The sequence below is a fragment of the Erinaceus europaeus genome, chromosome 17 (genome assembly GCF_950295315.1).
Source record: "Erinaceus europaeus chromosome 17, mEriEur2.1, whole genome shotgun sequence".
NCBI classification, from domain to species: domain Eukaryota; kingdom Metazoa; phylum Chordata; class Mammalia; order Eulipotyphla; family Erinaceidae; genus Erinaceus; species Erinaceus europaeus.
Window position 1 is genome coordinate 7,980,757 of NC_080178.1, and position 19,743 is coordinate 8,000,499.

At 40.7% G+C, this 19,743-nt stretch overlaps 1 protein-coding gene across 1 annotated transcript in view; it reads left to right on the forward strand.

The window, feature by feature from the left end:
- Nucleotides 1-10,983, forward strand: part of LOC103110406 (olfactory receptor 9I1-like) — a 30,714-nt gene extending 19,731 nt beyond the window's left edge. The window contains exon 3 of the mRNA XM_060177442.1: nt 10,790-10,983. Coding sequence (XP_060033425.1) covers nt 10,790-10,815 — 26 coding nt within the window. The 3' untranslated portion in view covers nt 10,816-10,983. The remainder of the gene's footprint in view (nt 1-10,789) is intronic.
- Nucleotides 10,984-19,743: the final 8,760 nt, after the last annotated feature.

Here is a 19,743-nt window from a genome sequence, read left to right on the forward strand (position 1 = left end):
ATGGTGTTGGAAACAATGGGTTGAAACATGCAAAAGAATGAAACTGAACCACTGTATTTCACCAAATACAAAAGTAAATTCCAAGTGGATCAAGGACTTGGATGTTAGACCACAAACTATCAGATACTCAGAAAAAAATATTGGCAGAACTCTTTTCTGAATAAATTTTAAAGACATCTTCAATGAAACGAATTCAGTTACAAAGAAGACTAAGGCAAGTATAAACCTATGGGACCACATCAAATTAAAAAGCTTCTTCACAGCAAAAGAAACCACTACCCAAACCAAGAGACCCCTCACAGAATGGGAGAAGATCTTTACATGCCATACATCAGACAAGAGTTTAATAACCAACATATATAAAGAGCTTGCCAAACTCAACAACAAGACAGCAAATAACCCCATCCAAAAATGGGGGAGGACTTGGACAGAATATTCACCACAGAAGAGATCCAAAAGGCCGAGAAACACATGAAAAAATGCTCCAAGTCTCTGATTGTCAGAGAAATGCAAGTAAAGACAACAATGAGATACCACTTCACCCCTGTGAGAATGTCATCCATCAGAAAAGGTAACAGCAGCAAATGCTGGAGAGGGTGTGGGGTCAAAGGAACCATCCTACACTGCTGGTGGGAATGTCAATTGGTCCAACCTCTGTGGAGAACAGTCTGGAAAACTCTCAGAAGGCTAGAAATAGACCTACCCTATGATCCTGCAATTCCTCTCCTGGGGATATATCCTAAGGAACCCAACACATCCATCCAAAAAGATCTGTGTACACATATGTTCTTGGCAGCACAATTTGTAATAGCCAAAACCTGGAAGCAACCCAGGTGTCCAACAACAGATGAGTGTCTGAGCAAGTTGTGGTATATATACACAATCGAATACTACTCAGCTGTAAATAATGGTGACTTCACCGTTTTCAACCAATCTTGGATGGACCTTGAAAAAAATCATGTTGAGTGAAATAAGTCAGAAACAGAAGGATGAATATGGGATGATCTCACTCTCAGGCTGAAGTTGAAAAACAAGATCAGAAAAGAAAACAGAAGTAGAACCTGAAGTGGAATTGTGTATTGCACCAAAGTAAAAGACTCTGGGGTGGGTGGGTGGGGAACATACAGGTCCAAAAAGGAGTCAGAGGACCTAGTGGGGGTTGTATTGTTATATGGGAAACTGGGGAATATTATGCATGTACAAACCATAGTACTTACTGTTGAATGTAAAACATTAATCCCCCCCCAAAAGAAGACAATGGATAGTTATTGTTATCATCACATTATTTGGTAATTGGGTTAACTTTGAAAAGTCCCTTAATTAAATAGTGATTTATATGACTACAATATAGACCAGGTTCCAAGAAATAGAGCATATGTTTACACATATCCCTAAACAAGGGCAAATATATACCTGAAAGCAGAAGTACACTAGAGTTTGTAACAGTTATTCTAGAACTAGTTTATCACTTTTTACTCTGAACCTCATTATTTATAATTGTGTAATGTGTCACTATTATCATCAGTTACCAGCAACAAGACATCTGAATAAGCATTTATTTTTCTGAAAACAAAACAAAACAAAAACCACTTTTCACCTTTTAGAAACATCTTGATTTTTTCAAATGTGTTTTATGTAATGATCCACAGAAAGTATGATCTTCATAACAGGTTGTCAGAGGGATAAAACCCAGCCTTTCTAACTTGCAACTCTACTAATATGGTTTCAGAAACAGGAGGTAGGCAGGAACTTTACAATAGTCAAGCTGTCTTTGCTTCTATACTGTAGTTGGAAAAAGACCTTGCTGTGTCTTTCTGACTGCTAGGGTAATAAGTGAAGGGTAACTTTATTTTCTGGCACTGTAAGTAGACAGGAAAAACAAAGGAGTCAGAAAAATATTCACAGTGCCATCTGGTAGTACCAAGAAGGTAACGGAATACCATTTTTTTCTTGAAAAAAACATGACATAAGAAAAATGAAATAATAACTTCCATAGTTTGACTATCTCTTCTAAAACAGGGGGAGATTATAATGACATCTGTACAAAGTTGGTGGGTGTTAGGTGAATGGCCTTGGGTAGCCTTTCCTTCCCCTCCTTCTCCTCCTCCTCAGCCCTGTCTATGCTGTTGCTTCAGTAGAATGGGGCCAGTCATATATGCTGCTCTTTGCAGTCTTTCTGGAGACGAAGTGGTGGAGCCATGCTCTGGAAGGTCAAAAACACTAAAAATATACAAGCCTGTAAAGCTTCCTTCCTTCTTTTTCTCCTTCCTTCCTTCTTCTCTCCCTCCCTCCCTTCCTTCACTTAAATATTTATTTATTTATTATTGGTCAGAGACAGAAAGAAATTGAGAGTGGAGATAGAGAGGGAAAGAGACAGAGAGACACTTGCTGTCCTGCTTCAGCACTTGTTCCCTTCCTGGTTCCATCTTTATGGAAGTTTTTTTTTCTCTTCTTCTGACCTTTTTATTTTTTATTTTATCCTTTTTTTGTGCCTGGACATTTTGAAACTCATAAAAATGCTGGTGCATCAGATGCTAAGAATAACTGTCATAATTTTTCAAGTGCAAAAAACTGGCAATGGTCATGCCAACCAGCAGACTGTGCCGAGTGCTTCTAGGGCAATGCACTGGTCCTATTTAGTTTTTCCTGTTAGGGTTTTCATATGGCAAACATTAAAGGGAGAGACCTGAGGAAGTACATGACCCTAGAAGAGCAAGTTAATGAATACAGTGGGTCTTGTCTTTCCCTAGGTGACCAGATTCCTATTATATCATCTGTGTGTGTGTGTGTGTGTGTGTGTGTGTGTGTGTGTGTGTGTGTGTTATCTTCCTCTCAGGTTACAGCTGGTAAGGGTGGCAGCACATAGGTTACAAGACATTATTCAGGTTGAGGAAATTGAACCCTGAAAGATCTTTGATTCCTCTTGGGAAAAGTCAGATCTTGTCCAATAGTGCAAGTGCTTTCAGAAATGAGGGCAGGAGAGGAATCTTTTCTATTCTTACATAAAAGATACCATCTATTTTAATTTGGGGGATATTTAAAAAATTGTTGTTGTCTTTATTTATTAATTGATAGAGACAGCCAGGAATTAAGAGAGAAGGGGGTAGTAGACGGGGAGAGAGTTAGAAAGACACCATCATTGCTACTTAACCACTCACAAAGCTTTCCCCCTTGCAAGTGGGGACTGGGAGTTTGAACCTGGGCCCTTAAGCATTGTAATGCATATACTCAACCGGTGGGCCACCACTCTACCCCTATTTTAAATTTTTTATTAGTGACTTAATATAATTTTACACAATTGTAAGACAATTGGGGTACAATTCCATACAGTTCTCATGACCACAGTTTCATGTCTCATCCCCTCCAGTGGAAACTTCCATATTCTTTATCCATCTGGGAGGATGGACCACAATTCTTTTTGGGCTTCAGAAAGTGGGAGCTCTGATTCCTCTAACTGTTTTTCCACTGGACATGGGCATTGGCATGTTTATCTATCCATACCCCTAGCCTGTTTCTAGAAAGATAGCATTTGCACACAAGGAATTCCAGTACCCTCTTGATAGAAACCCAAGTCAACCACCGATTGAATACAGCATTATAGGGAGCAGAACACACTAGCCAAATCTTGTGCTGGAACCACATGTCCAGGCACAGAGAACCCTCCTGCCACCCCAGTATACTGGGTGATAGACATATAGTAATTACATGTATGAGAATGGAAAGAGAAATGAAACATAATCATAACATTTGAATTCCTTCTGGCTTTCTGTTTTCCAGTAGCTAAGTCATGCTTAACTCTACTTTGGGAAAGTAATATCTATAAAAGCAGATAAGAAAGTGGAAATTCAGACAGGCCAGAGACTTTCTGAGGATCACATAGTTAGTCAAGGTGGTGGTAGGAATGGAGAAGGGAATAGGGATAAGGATCCAGGTAGCTGGCTACCCCAAGCAGTACAGTCTTTCCCCCTACATCCTTAGCACAAGATTACAATTAGCAGGTGAGCAGGAGGTCAGCAGTAAAGGAAGAACAGTGAACAAGGAGGGAAAGAGATTGCACAGAGAAAGATGATGTTGGTTTCAGGCGAGGAAGCTGATTAGGTTCTCCTGGTTCACACCCATATTTAATGCTGCCAAATAAAAAAGAGATTTGTTGTTTTCGATGGGTTATGTTGTTTTTGTTGTTTTCGATGGGTTATGTTGTTTTTGCCGGGCTGGCTTCACGGGCGGGTAACAGACGACCAGGGACTCATGGTTGAGCTGTAGGCAGTATCTCTTTATTCATGCAGGGCGCAGCACAATCTAAGACGAGCTAAGTTAAACTCAAAGTACAGTACTACTCACAATGCTGTCTTTATATATACTTGCCAAGTAGGGTGGAAACAGGATGTGACATAGAGAGGGTGGAGAGAAAAGTGACTGGTGAAAATCAGGGTGTGACAAAGAAGGGATCAGGGTGTGACAAGGAGGGGGGGTGGAGCAGGCGAGAATCCTATCACTGAACCACCATTGCCCTGGAGGGAGGGTGGAACTTGTTAACAGAGGTTATGTAAATAGAATAGTGTTAAGCAGGGGGGATTTAAACCAAATGAAACAGAAAGGGTCTCATGCATACCAACAGAGATTTTATTTTTTCACTTGTCAAGGGTGCAGTGATTTAGTTTAGTGTTGACCTTGTAGCTCTGGTACTTCTGGAAATATTAAATATTCTCTCTGCAGCCCAACTTCAGAATCCAGCCAGTACATCATTTAATTAATTAGCAAATTTCCCAGCAACGCCCCTTGTCTTGCTGAATTAGGAAATTGTTCTTTTCTTGTGAGTTTGATTCTTCTGTTAGAGCCTTAACTCTTTATTGATTTAAAAAAAAATTTCTTTATTGGGGGATTAATGTTTTACAGTTGACAGTAAATACAACAGTTTGTAACATGTGTATGTTAACATTTCCCAGTTTTCCACATAACAATACAACCCCCCCACTAGGTCCTCTGCCATCATGTTCCAGGACTCGAAACCTCCCCCCACCCACTCCAGAGTCTTTTACTCTGTTGCAATATATTAGTCTTTGTAAATTTTTAAAAATTTTTTTATTATCTTTATTTATTCAATAGAAACAGCCAGAAATTGAGAGGGAAGGAGAGAGACAGAGAGACACCTGCAGCCCTGCTTCACCACAAAGCTTTCCCCCTGCAGGTGGGGGCCACGGGCTTGAACCTGGGTCCTTTTGCACTGTAACATGTCGCTCAACCAGGTGTGCCACCACCCGCCCCTGTAAATTTTTTTTTAACACAGCAGGAATCTCAACATGAGACCTCATGATTCTGGCTCCCCAACAGAATGCTATTCTTCTAGATATGTACACAACTTCTTCCTTCAATTTCTTCCAATTTTTGCAAATATCACCTTCTGGTGAGGGCATCTTTGACCACCTTTTAGAAAAAGAAATTGTAGCAGGTCCTATCATTCCTTCATTTTAATATTGTTTTATATATTTATTCTAAGAGAGACAGGGAAATCAAGAGGGTAAGTGGAGGTACAGAGGGAGGGAAGGTGGGAGAGAGAGATGAACCACTGCTTTACTGCTTATGAAGCTTCTCCCCCTGCAATTTCAGAGCAGGGGCTTTAACCCAGGTCCTTGTGACAGCATTGTAATGTGTTCAAACAGGTGGACCACCTCTTGTCCCCTTCTCTGATCACTTGATTTTACTGACATCCCTGTCTGTTGTTTTTTTCTGTATAGCCCTTATCACCATCTGACATTACATCTGCTGTCCGTTTGAGTTTTATCTTCTATTGCCCCAGTGTTATGTAAGAGTTGGAAAATAGGGTTTTCTACTGAGTCTCTGTGCCCAAAACAGTTACTTGCCTATTATAAGCACCCGGTAAATGTTTGTGGAATAAACACAGTGTGAGTGAATGCATTCCTTCAGGCTGTTAACATTTCTCACAGAGCCTGGGAGTTCACATAAATGCGTGTTTATGGGATGAGAGAAGCCAGACTGCTTCTTCCAAGGGTTCTATTTAAAACATTCTCATCATTTAAGATGGCCTCTGGTTGGCTTCCTGACTCCTCAAACTCTTCTTTTGGAGGGGCTGATTGGGAAACAGCCTCTCCCAGCACTTGATGTGCTCAAGTAAGTTTTGCAATGTTGAGTTCGTCTCTGTTTTCCCAAATGGCTGCTGGTTTGCTCTCATGGCGCCGTCTCAAGTCTTCAAACACAGAAACCACTTGTTACTTGTTTAATGTCCTTTTGTCAATGAACTGTAACTGTTTCAGCAGGACGGGCCATGTGAGCCTTGCTCACTGCTGGTTCCCGTACTCCTGGCACACTGACTGGCACTTGGGACTCAGCTAATGAATTTTTGTTGACTGAAGGGACCAGGTACAGTGAGCAGAGCCAAGGAGAGATTAAACGGTGTTCTTTGACCGTAGGCACCCAAGTGAATGATACTTCAGGAAAGTCCCCTTTTGACAAATGCCTCTTCTCTAGCAATTCAACTGAATCCTCAACATTTACAAAACTATCTCCTGTCATTCTGAGGCTGAACATGGGGATTTTGGTGTTTACTCAGCACTGGAAATTTACAAAAAAAAATATATACATATATATATTCAAATAAAGAGAGATAGTGGGCCACAAAAATATTTTCTTGGGCAACAATAATTGTGATAAATTAATAGCAATAATAATAATTAGTAATAAAATAATAATTATTTGGAAATTTTTATTAGCTTTAATTATTGGATAGAGATGGCCAGAAATTGAGAGGAAGAGGGAGATAGAGAGGGAAAGTAATAGAGATATACCCACAGGCCTGCTTCACCACTTATGAATCCCCCACATCACCACCCCCACAGATGGGGACCGGGGCTTGAACCTGGTCCTTGCACATTATAATATGTATGCTCAACCAGGTATTGTGCGACCAGCCAGTCCCCACAATAATGATTTTTTTAATTTTGTTTAAGAAAGGATTAATTAACAAAACCATAAGGTAGGAGGGGTATAACTCCACACAATTCCCACCACCCAATCTCCATAACCTACCCCCTCCCCTGATAGCTTTCCCATTCTCTATCCCTCTGGGAGCATGGACCCAGGGTCATTGAGGGTTGCAGAAGGTAGAAGGTCTGGCTTCTGTAATTGCTTCCCCGCTGAATATGGGCGTTGACTGGTCGGTCCATACTCCCAGTCTGCCTCTCTCTTTCCCTAGTAGGGTGTGTCTCTGGGGAAGCTGAGCTCCAGGACACATTGGTGGGGTCTTCAATCCAGGGAAGCCTGGCCAGCATCCTGGTGGCATCTGGAACCTGGTGATTGAAAAGAGAGTTAACATACGAGGCCAAACAAATTGTTGAGCAATCATGGGCCCAAAGCTTGGAATAGTGGAGAGGAAGTGTTAGGGAGGTACTCACTGCAAACTCTAGTGTACTTCTGCTTTCAGGTATATATTTTGCAGTAGTTCATGGATACGTGTGAACATAGGCTCTCTCTCACAGAAACTGGTGTATATCTAGGTTATGGGACTTTGTTAGAAAGTGAACTACCTGAGATGAAATTAGAGTGTCCTATAAAAGGAAAGGTCTCACCCGAGTAATGAAGCTGAAGGGTTGTCATTCCACACGTGAAGTCTCTGGATACAGTCTGAGGTGAAGCATGCTGAGGTGGCAATCGTTGCGTTGGTTAGGTTGTGATTGGCGGATGCAATATTATTTGGTATGGATTGGGAGAGGCATACGGGAAAGTAGGCCCTATCCAATGGTTCCAGGACTGGGGGAAGTAGGGGCTCTATAGTGGAGATGTGAGGTTCCTGCTGTCTTAGGGTTCTAAAAGACAATTGATAGTTAATGTTATCATCACATTATTTGGTAACTGAGTTAACTTTGAAAAGTCCTTTTGTTAGGGTTTGCTGTACAGTATCCAGTATCTTGTATATAGCTGTGCTATTGGATGCTTCTAATCTACTTGGTCTAGGCTTTTGAGAGAGTCCGCATATCAAATACACAGCCTATATATTAAAAAGATTCAGCTTGTGTTTTGAAAAACTTTGAGACATACAATTGATTTTCCCCCTCTCATATTAATTAACTACTGATTTATATGTCTACATTTTGCTAGGAGTGTACATAAACACCATTCCCACCACCAAAAGACTGTGACCCATCCCTCCCACCCATTCCCACCCCCCACTGTCCCAGGAAGCTGCATGTCTACCCCTCACCACAGGGTTTTTACTTTGGTGCCCTACTTACAATTTGGTCAGGTCCTGATTTTAGTTTCCCTTTCAGATCTTCTTAGTCAACTTCTGTTGATGAGTGGGATCATCCCATACTCATCTTTATCTTTCTGACTTAGTTCACTTAACATAATTCCTTCTAGCTCTGTCCAAGATGGGTCAGAGAAGGTGGGTTCATTGTTCTTGATAGCTGCACAATAATGATTTTTAACATTACTTGCCTTGCTAGATGAAAACTGATTAAATTCACTGAGTCTAAGATTATCAAATATGGCTAAAATTTATTGAGTCTCATATTTCCAGGTACTTCACCTCTTTAAAAAAATCACTGTTTTTAGGTACTTTATCTTTAAAAAAATACTGGGTTTTACATTATAAAAGAAGTACATTGTTTGATGAAGTAAAGGATATCTATCTATCACCTATCTATCTATCTATCTATCTATCTATCTATCTATCTATCTATCTCTCTGTCTTCTTCCTTAGCAATATATGCCTTTGATTTAGTGTGGGGGCAAGAGAGAAGGTTCGCAGGACTGTGAAAGAAAGATGTGAATAAAGTTGAAGCTTCATTGCTTTCATGCTCGGGGGCTGGTACAAGATACTGAAGGTTGGAGGCGAGGGAGCATCCATAGTTCACAAAACTTGCCATTGACTTGCTGGCTCACCTGTTGCTGGGGGCTGTCCCCAGACCTCCACCATTGCAGTTCCTTCTCAGTCTCTCCTTGAAATTCTCTAGCATCTGGGTCAAGGGCCTGTCTAGTCCCCCAGTGGAGGGTGTGACTCTTCTTTTGTTTTTCTCTATACTAAGCTTACAAAAATAGTTTAATTTTTTTTTTTGTAAATCAAATACTCGATTCATACATAATTTTCTTTTTAAAAAATATTTATTTATTTCCTTTTTGTTACCCTTGTTTTATTGTTGTTGTTATTGATGTCGTCATTATTGGATAGGACAGAGAGAAATGGAGAGAGAAGGGGAAGACAGAGAGGGGGAAAGAAAGACACCTGCAGACCTGCTTCACCACTTGTGAAGTGAATCCCCTGCAGGTGGGGAGCCAGGGGCTCGAAGGATCCCAGGATCCTTATGTCAGCCTTTGCGCTTTGTGCCACGTGCACTTAACCCGCTGTGCTACCGCCCGACTCCCATAATTTACTTTTGCATAGGATAGACCATCGTCCAAACACTTATTGGTCTCTTTATTTATTAATTTGATACTTTATTCTTCATATCATTTCAATTTTTGAGTTTGTTTCCTGGAAGAAAAATTTTTTTTTCCTTTTTTGCTTTTCAGGTTCATTTAAAACTTATTGTTGCATGTAGCAGTTTTCCTCTTCAGACTTTTGAATTTTTCTTGATAGCTGACTGGTCAAAATATCTTATTCTTTTCAAGAAAAAAATTTTAATCTTATGTATCTAAATCTCTGAAAAAAAAAACTGAAGGTGAGCCTCTCATGTTTTATCAGTGTATTAGCTACCTGTTGTCACAATAGCTCAATAACTTAAAAGAGGAAGCTTTGACTAAAGCTCATGAATTTGTAGGTCAGTCAACTAGTGTTTCTGATTTCACCTGTCCATGCAATTGTGGCTGACTGTGGATGTCACTAGAAGATCTTGGCTTGATTCTCACATGTTTGAGGGGTTGGTTGTACACCATCCTTGGCTAGCACAATGATACACTCCACCTGCTATCTCCTCACCAAACAGGTTAGCTCAAGCATGTTCACCTGGTGGGTGGCAGAGTTTCAGAAAAAATTGCAGGCGGTTAACAGTTACAAAAATGTAAGCATTAAGAGCTCTTAGAATAGCAGGCTTTCTACAATAGCTGAATAAGGGCAAGAGAATGGCATACTTTAATGATGACTCTAGTCACCACCAGGCCACCCCGTCAGCTGGAGCCCTAGTCAGGGAACTCTGGGGTTCCCACACAGACATAATGGCCTAGACCTCTAACAGATCCCTCTCACTACTGTCCCTGGTCATCTCCATCAGGAACAACATAATGGACCCCTTTGTGGGACCCTATAGAACCTTACCCTCAATGTGGATCAATAGTGGTAGGAAATGTTCCATTCTCCAAAGGGAGTTTGGACAACATACTTTAACTACTACCCAAGGAAGATGGGTACCGAAATTGGTTTAGCCTGGAATGTTCCTAGCTGTGACCACGGAATGTGAGCTCAGACCTACATGGATGTAGAGGTTACACAGGCTTCTGTGCCGAATATGGGTCCCAGATAAAATCAACGGGGTTTACAGTTAACAATATTATATACTTTCCCCATATTTGGGAGTTATTCTCTTCCTTGATCCAGCTTTCTAGCCCTTTTTCCAACTATGACACCATCTCCCCTGACAATAACCTGAATCCACCTGCATATTAGATATCAGGCTCAGGCAAAAACTAGTAAAATCATGGGCTATCTGGAATATACCTAAAACAGACCTACTAGCTTTTTCCAAAACAGAGACTCCAAGTCTTCAACTGAAATATTCTTGCTTTTAGGTTTATGATTAGTCAACAATTTGTTCTGCATTATATTTTAACTCTTTTTCAGCCACCTGGTCCCAGATGAGACCATGATGGCAACCTGACTTCCCTGGGCAGAGGACCCCACCAATGTGTCCTGGAGCCCCGCTTCCCCAGAGCCCTGCCCCACTAGGAAAAGAGAGAGACAGGCTGGGATTATGGATCAACCTGCCAACACCCATGTTCAGCAGAGAAGCAATTACAGAAGCCAGACCTTCCACCTTCTGCATCCCACAATGACCCTGGGTCCATACTCCCAGAGGGATAAATAATAGGGAAAGCTATCAAGGGATGGGATGGGATGGGATATGGAGCTCTGGGGGTGGGCATTGTGTGGAAATGTACCCCTCTTATCCTACAGTATTATCAATATTTCCATTTTATGAATTAAAAAAAGAGAATAGCAGGCTTTCAGTTGCATTCTGAAGACAAAGTCATTAGACAAATGAATGTTTTCAAAGTGGGTGGAAGACACTCTACCTTGTACGGAGCATGCTGAACTGCCACTCCACTGGGAGCATCACTGTGATTGTCATCACTACACAAGTAGAGGGCATGTACAGAAAGCATATCTGACTGAACTTGAGTTAAGATAACAGATTCACTTCTATGAGAAGTCACATTTTAACATGATTGAGCTTTTTCAAAAATATTTTTATTCATCCATTCATTTACTTATTATTGAATAGAGAAAGAGAAAAAATGAGAAGGCAGGGGGAGATACAGAGAGGGAAAGAGACAGAGAGACACCTGCAGTACTGCTTCACCAGTCCTGAAGCTTTCCCCCTGTAGTCGGGGACCAGGGATTTGAACTCAGGTCCTTGGATACTGTAATCGTGCCTGGCCCTGCGTGATTGAGTTTTTTCACTTAACAACACATATGGAAACTTTTCCTTTTACACATATACTTTGTCCTTTCAAGGATTTTTCACAGCTTTCTTTAGATAAGGTGACACATTTCTTATTGATTCATAAATTGTCTCACAGTATTGCTCAGTAGAAATACATTTTAAGCCATAAATAAAACATTTTATTATATTTACATTAAAATGAAAAATTTGAAATTAACATTTCATAGTATATTTTATTTGAAACAATATATCTAAAATACCATGATTTTTAACATACAGTTTATAAGACTTATTAATAAAACATTTGATACTATTTTTTCCAGATTAAAACATTTTATTAGTGATTTAATAATGATCCACATGATTATAAGATAACAAGGGGTATAATTCCATGCAGTTCCCACCACCAGAGTTCAGTATCCATTGGAAGCTCCTCTATTCTTTATCCCTCTGGAAGTATGAACCAAAATTCTTTATGGGGTCCAGAGGGTGGAAGGTCTATAATTGCTTCTGTAATTGCTTCTCCACTGGACATGGATGTTTGCAGGTCAACCTACACCCCTAGACTGTTTCTATATTTTTCTAGTGGGGCAGGGCTCTGGAGAGGTAAGCTTTCAGGACACATTAGTGAGGCTGTCTGCTCAGGAAGTTCAGGATGTCTTCATGGTAGCACCTGCAACTGGGTGACTGAAAAGCAGGCAGATCTAAAGCGGAACAAAATTGTTTAATAAACAGGAACTCAAAGGTAAAAATAGAGCAGACGAAATTAGGGGTCTTTGTGGGGGAAGAAGCTAGGAAATCTATTTTAGGTGTGTTCCAAGGGATCTTTGACTTTAGTAATTTTTGTGTATATGCTATCTGATTTTAGTCTTGATGTTAATACACTGTGTACTGAGAATGTTTAAATGTCACAGGAACTAGCTGTTCCTTGCAGATTCCAGGAACATTAACATAAAGTTTCCTATATCCTGATGCCTTTGATGGAGGGAGGACTGTGGCTACTCTTCTACTCTGGCTGTATATTCAGTTTTCTACTTCTTTCATTTCTTTTTTTGAATATTTTATTTATTTATTAATTAGAAAGATAGGGTGAGAGAGAAAGAAAGAACTAGACATCACTCTGGCACATGTACTGCCAGGGATCGAACCCAGAACCTCATGCTGAGAGTTCACTGCTTTATCCACTGCACTACCTCCTGGATCACTTTCTTTCATTTCTTTCATACTTTTTTTTTTAACTATCCTTCTCCAGTAGTGATTTAACAGTGCTTTACCAAATTATCAGATTTCAGGGGTACATTGCCACACCAACACATATTGATGTACATCATCACACCTGGAGATAAAGTCCCCTCCCACCCACCCATAACCACCATTGTTCTTACAAAGTCCAAGAGACAGTTCGGCTACCATTATTTTAAATTCTTTTTTTTGCCTCCAGGGTTATTGCTGGGGCTCATTGCCAGCACTGGGAATCCACTGTTCCTGAAGGCCATTTTTTCCCCCATTTTTGTTGCCGTTGTTGCTTTTCTGTTGTTATTGTTGTGGTTGTTGTTGGATAAGACAGAGAGAAATGTTGATCATAGGGGAAGACAGAGAGGGGGAAAGAAAGATAGGCACCTGCAGACTCGCTTCACTGCTTGTGAAACTACCCTCCTGCAGGTGGGGAGCGCCGGGGACTTGAACCGGGATCCTTACGCTGGTCTTTGCGCTTCACGCCATATGCGCTGAGCCCGCTACACTAGTGCCTGACCTCCATTATTTTCAAATTTTTAAAAATTATCTTTATTGATTGGGTAGAGACAGTCAGAAATTGAGAGGGAAGGGGGAGTTGGAGAGGGAGAGAGACACCTGTAGCACTGCTTCACTATTTTCAAAGCTTTCCCCCTGCAGGTGGGGATCAGGGGCTTGAACCCAGGTCCTTGTGCATTGTAATATGTGTGCTCAACTAGGTGTGCCACCACCCAGCTCTGCATTTTTCTTTTTTTTTTTGCAAGTTTATTATTATTTTTTTTGTCATTTATAGTCCACATATGAATGAAATCATCTTTTTCTTAGAAATTAAGCATGGCATTTAGCTTTTGAAAGTTGTTATAAAATACTATAGGTTATTCACTTATAATTTTTGTTATGCAGAATTTTAATCATCCAGAAAGACAAGCTGTTCTGATTAACACTGGCCTGCCCACCATCTTGAGCTGCCAGACCACACTATTTCCTCAGTATTTTAGAAGATAAAGTGGTAGGTAGCTACGGTCTTGAGATGTTTTCCTGCTCATCTCTGATCTCATTTTCTTCCCTTCTTCCAGAACTAATGCAAGATTGGGTTTGCTGCTAACATTCTCATGTATACTTTGACAATTTTTGCTAAGTATTTATGTCTAGGTAATAGACTATAGCTTATTTATGTCTATTTCAAAACTCCTCACCTGTGATGCTATGACTCTCATCATGTTCAAATCTGCAACAATTTGTCCAACATGCCTCGAGGTTTTTTCATGTCCAAAAACACAGCTTCAGGTCACGTTCATTTTGTTGTTGTTGTTGGCATGATATGTATGTTCTTTTTTTTTGTAATTTAAAATTATCTCTGAGACTGTGAAACCCATTACTAAACACTCATAGAATCTGTTTTATTTTATGTCTCCTTTTCCAATCAAATGGTCCAGCAATGTGAATTTTTTTTTTTGCTGCCTTCATATTTATTTTTGCTTTGGAACAGGGTTGACATTTATTCATTTATTTATTTATTCATTTTTAAAAATTTCTTTATTGGGGTTTTAATGGCTTACAATCAACAGTAAATTATAATAGTTTCTACATGCATAACACTTCCCAGCTTTCCACATAACAATTCAACCCCCCCTATGTCCTCCTCTGCCATCACATAAGCAATATGCTTTTACTATAAATCATTTCAAAGAGTCAGTACCTGGTGAAGTTTGCCTGATGCATTAAAATCTTTCTTATAGATCCTACTCATGGACAGAAGATGAAAAATAAGAACAGAGGGAACACAAAAAAGAACTTGGACTGGAATTGGTGTATTGTAGTGTGTGTGTGTGTGTGTGTGTGTGTGTGTGTGTGTGTGTGTTCAGGTCCTGGAACATGATGGCGGAGGAACTAAGTGGGTGGTGAGAGTGTCATGTGGAAAACTGAGAAATGTTGCATGTGTACCAACTACTGTATTTTACTGTCGGCTAAACCATTAATCCCCTCAGTAAAGAAAAAATTAAAACATCTCCCTTCTATATCACTAATTTCTATTTTTTTCTTTATTTTTTAGCTTATTTTTGTATGTATTAGAATTCGTCTGCAGTATATTTCATTTATTTTAGTTGTCCACATCATATTATAACTGAAACTATAAGTATAGGTTTTCCCATATCCCAGTGTTGTTTATAGCCCATAGGTTTTAGCTAGACTTATCAGTGTTGGTTATTTCTGAATAGCTTGAAGTTTCAAGACAAGCTGCACTTTACGTGTAAGTGAACAGGCTATTTCAATATGTTGAAGATGATGAATATTCTCCTTGGCTAGACTTTTGTTAAATTCTTTCTACATTATATTGTGGTTAAAGAATGTGTCTTGTGGTCGATATTGGGGCAGCTTGGAATGTTCCTACTCATGACCACAGAATGTGAGCTCAGATCTACAGGGATGAAGAGTTCACATAGGCTCCTAAGCTGAATATGGGCCCAGATCAAATCAAACTTATGAGGTTTACAGTCAACAATATTTATACCCCTTTGCCATATTAGGGAGCTATTCTCTTCCCTGATCCAGCTTTCTGTTCCTTTTCCAGCCATGACATCATCCCCCCAGACAATAACATGAATCCACCTGCATATCATATTTCAGACTCAGGGAAAAAAACCAAAAAACTAGTATAGCCACAGGCCCTTTGGAATATAACTAAAATATGCCTACTAGCTATCTACAAAATGGAGGACACCCCCCCACACACACACTCTTCATCTGTACTATTCCAATTTTTAGGTCCATGATTGTTCAACAATTTGTTTGGCTTTGTATGTTAACTCTCTTTTCAGCCATCAGGTTCCAGATGCTAGCATGATGCCGACCAGACTTCCCTGGACAGACAACCCCACCAACGTATCCTGGAGCTCTGCTTCCCCAGAGCCCCACCCTACTAGGGAAAGAGAGAGGCAGGCTGGGAGGCTGGGAGTATGCCCATGTTCAGTGGGGAAGCAATTACAGAAGCCAGACCCTCCACCTTCTGCATCCCACAATGACCTTGGGTCCATACTCCCAGAGGGATAAAGAATAGGAAAGCTATCAGGGGAGGGGATGGGATACGGAGAGCTGGTGGTGGGAATTGTGTGGAGTTGTACCCCTCTTATCCTTTGTTTTTGTCAGTGTCTCCTTTTCATAAATAAAAAATTAAATTAAAAAAATCATTAAAAAAAGAATGTATATTGTATGATTAATCTATATTTGAAAGAGAGTGGCTTGGGAATTAAGTTCTGTTTCAAAATAATCTTCTCTGATCTTTATAGACATTTTTTCTTTCCTATAACTTGGTGTTCAGTCAGACCTAAATCTACTTGTCTGACTATATTTCCCTTTAAGGGAATGCATTTCATATTCCCCTATAGGTCCTACAGCGAAGTATAATATATTTATTCTACCCCTGACTCAGGAAGTTTGCCTTGTTTTCAATACTGATATCAGAATCTTGATGAGCTCTTTGGATCGAACCTTAATTTTTTTTTTTTTAAGCTCAGGAAGAATTTCTTCTCTTCTTCAGTACTTTAACATCACCTTTATATATTTTCCTTTAACTTTTTTCTTTTAAAGATTTTATTTATTTTTCAGAAAGATAGAAGGAGAAAGAGAGAGAAAGAACCAGACATCTTTCTGACACATGTGCTGCTGGGATTGAACTCAGGACCTCATGCTTGAGAATCCAATGCTTTATCCAGTAGGCCACCTCCCAGACCACTCCTTTAACTTTATTTATTTATTTATTTAATTAATTTTATTTTTAGGTTTCGAGCCCCCATCTCTCCTGCAAGGGGAATTTTTTTTCTTTATTGGGGAATTAATGTATTACATTTGACATTGAATACAATAGTTTATACATGCATAACATTTCTCAATTTTCCATATACCAATACAACCCTCACTAGGTCCTCTGTCATCCTTTTTGGACCTGTATTCTCCCCCCCACTGACCCCAGAGTCTTTTACTTTGGTGCAATACACCAATTCCAGTTCAGGTTCTACTTGTGTTTTCTCTTCTGATCTTGTTTTTCAACTTCTGCCTGAGAGTGAGATCATCCCATATTCATCCTTCTGTTTATGACTTGTTTTACTTAACACGATTTTTTCAAGGTCCATCTAAGATCGGCTGAAAACTGTGAAGACACCATTCTTTTAATAGCTGAGTAGTATTGTATTATGTATATATACCACAACTTGCTCAGCCACTCATGTATTGTTTGACACCTGGGTTGCTTCCAGGTTTTGGCTATTACAAATTATGATGCTAAGAACATATGTGTACACAGATCTTTTTGGATGGGTATATTGAGTTCCTTAGGATATATCCTTAGGAGAGGAATTGCAGGATCATAGGGTAGGTCCATTTCTGGCCTTCTGAGAGTTCTCCAGACTGTTCTCCACAGAGGCTGGGTCAATTTACATTCCCACCAGCAGTGCAGGAGGGTTTCTTTGACCCCACAATCTCTCCAGCATTTGTTGCTGTTACCTTTTCTGATGTATAACGTTCTCACAGGAGTGAAGTGGTATCTCATTGTTGCCTTTATTTGCATTTCTCTGACAATCAAAGACTTGGAGCATTTTTTCATGTGTTTCTCGGCCTTTTGGATCTCTTCTTTGGTGAATCTCCTCATCCGTTTGTGTTGGTATGTTTCATATTGGTTTGGCCTCCTTCCCCCCACCTCTGGGAGAATTGGTTTGGCCCTTGCTAGTTTCGCACCTCACTTTCTCTCCACCCCCTATGCTAAGAGTTCCAGAGTTCTTGGCGCCACCATGTGAGGGGATGCAGGACAGATCTGTGTGGTGATTAGTTTAAGGGTCTCTCTCTGCCGCCAGAGGAGAAAGACAGGAGAGCACATGTTTGCCTGCTCTTGAGTAAAGCTTCTCTGCCCAGCCGTGTGTCCCTGAGTCTCTGTTTACCACCGCAAAGCTAGCCCGGCCTACTGGTGCCCCTAACAGTAACGATAAATGGCGCCCACGTGGACCTGACCTGCACATCTCTCAGATAAGTGAAGACAACTTGGCTACCTATGCACTATAGCCTTCTCTTCTGCTTGTGAAGAGATCTCCAAAGGCCTCTGCCCTTTCTTCACGAGACTGTTTCGCTGTTTCTGGAACATTTATCTCTGGAACACTCTGTGGTTTCCGCCTAATGCCAGTCCACAGGAGCCCAACGCCAGCCCGCATGAGCTGGCTTTCCGCCACGTGGCGCGAGGCATTGGGCACAGGCTCCCTCCATACTGCTCGGCTGCTGGGAGCAGGGCAGCAGACATGGCAGGCAAGGCCCATCATGGCCGCCACCCCAGGGCACCTCGGCCCGTGCCTTCTGCACGGCTGGCCCGCCCACCCTCCTGCTATGACGTCGGGGCAGATCCTGGACCACCTGGAGACTGTGGGGTCTCTGCCTAAACTGGGCCCCCTGGCCGAGATCTCCAGCTTGGGTCTGAAGGCAGACGAGCTAGAATATGCAGAGATTCGTCCAGAGATCGCAACCTACAATTCCTAGAAGTGGAGCTGCGCGAGAGGCCACCTCCGGATGGTGAGCCCCCCCAACAACTAAGACAGTATAGATCTAAATTCGTGTTTAAAATGACATGTCTTCATAACAAAGGTTTCTCTCCTTGTGTATTAAAGACCATGTGTATGTGTGTGTTTAAAGTTTGGTAAACATTAACTTTAAGGTTAAAAATATAACTTTAAGGCTATATTCTTACCAGGCAAAGTTAAGTGAAAAAGGTTTTCAACATAATTCTCATAAAGATAAAATTAACTTACATTTAAAGTCTGAGGTAAAAATTAGTTAAAAATCAATATATTTTTAACTAAGTTGGTCTAAAAAAAAAACCTGCGCACACCTAGGGTGTGTCTCCATCTTGAATGGGTGTAATAAAAGGTTAAAAACATGTTGATATGTAAAACTCTCAAATTCCTTCTCAATTAGAAACATTAGATTGCACTATAGTCATGCTAATGATTCTCATGCCTGAGGCTTTTTTTTTTTTTTTTACCTTTCCTCATTCTATTGTTTAAACTTTAAACAACCTTAAAATCATACTAAAAAAGACTTCCAATTGTAATAGAGTTATCAATTGTGGTAAACTTCTAACCTGCTACAAGTTTTGTTTCATAGTAAGTAAATTGCAGCTGTCAAGTTCTCTACAGAAAAGTGAAATTCCAATGGCTGACATTCCCCATCAAGACAGACGTACAACAATTCACCCCCTGGTAATTCTTTGGTGGACATCTGCTTTGGACTGGCACTTCTATCAGACTTACTGGTACACAAAGACTGACTGCAGCCAGCTGCCTTGGGACTCTAGGCCATACCCCCCCATGCTAGGTAATGCCCACAGGGAAAAAAAAATGGCCGTCAAGGCAAAAGCCCACAGAGGCAGCAAAGGTTCTTTAGCTGATAAAGCTTTGCCCACAGAGGCAAAAAATGGCCCCCTCAGGCCTTCCCTTGGCAGCACACTGGTTCTTGTTTTACATGTTCCTCCATGTTTGTGCCAGTTTCTTTTTTGAAAATGCCTGTACGATACAGGTTTCTGTTCACCCCACACCCCTGATACTGTGGTCATTTAGTTAAAAAGCAAAGGAGGAATTGTTGGTATGTTTAATATTGGTTTGGTCTCCTTTCCCCCACCTCTGGGAGAATTGGTTTGGCCCTTGCTAGTTTCGCACCTCACTTTCTCCCTGCCCCCTATGCTAAGAGTTCCAGAGTTCTTGGTGTGGCCACGTGAGGGGATGCAGGACAGATCTGTGTGGTGATTATTTAAGGGTCTCTCTCTGCCGCCAGAGGAGAAAGACAGGAGAGCACATGTTTGCCCGCTCGTGAATAAAGCTTCTCTGCCCAGCCGTGTGTCCTCGAGTCTCTGTTTACCGCCGCG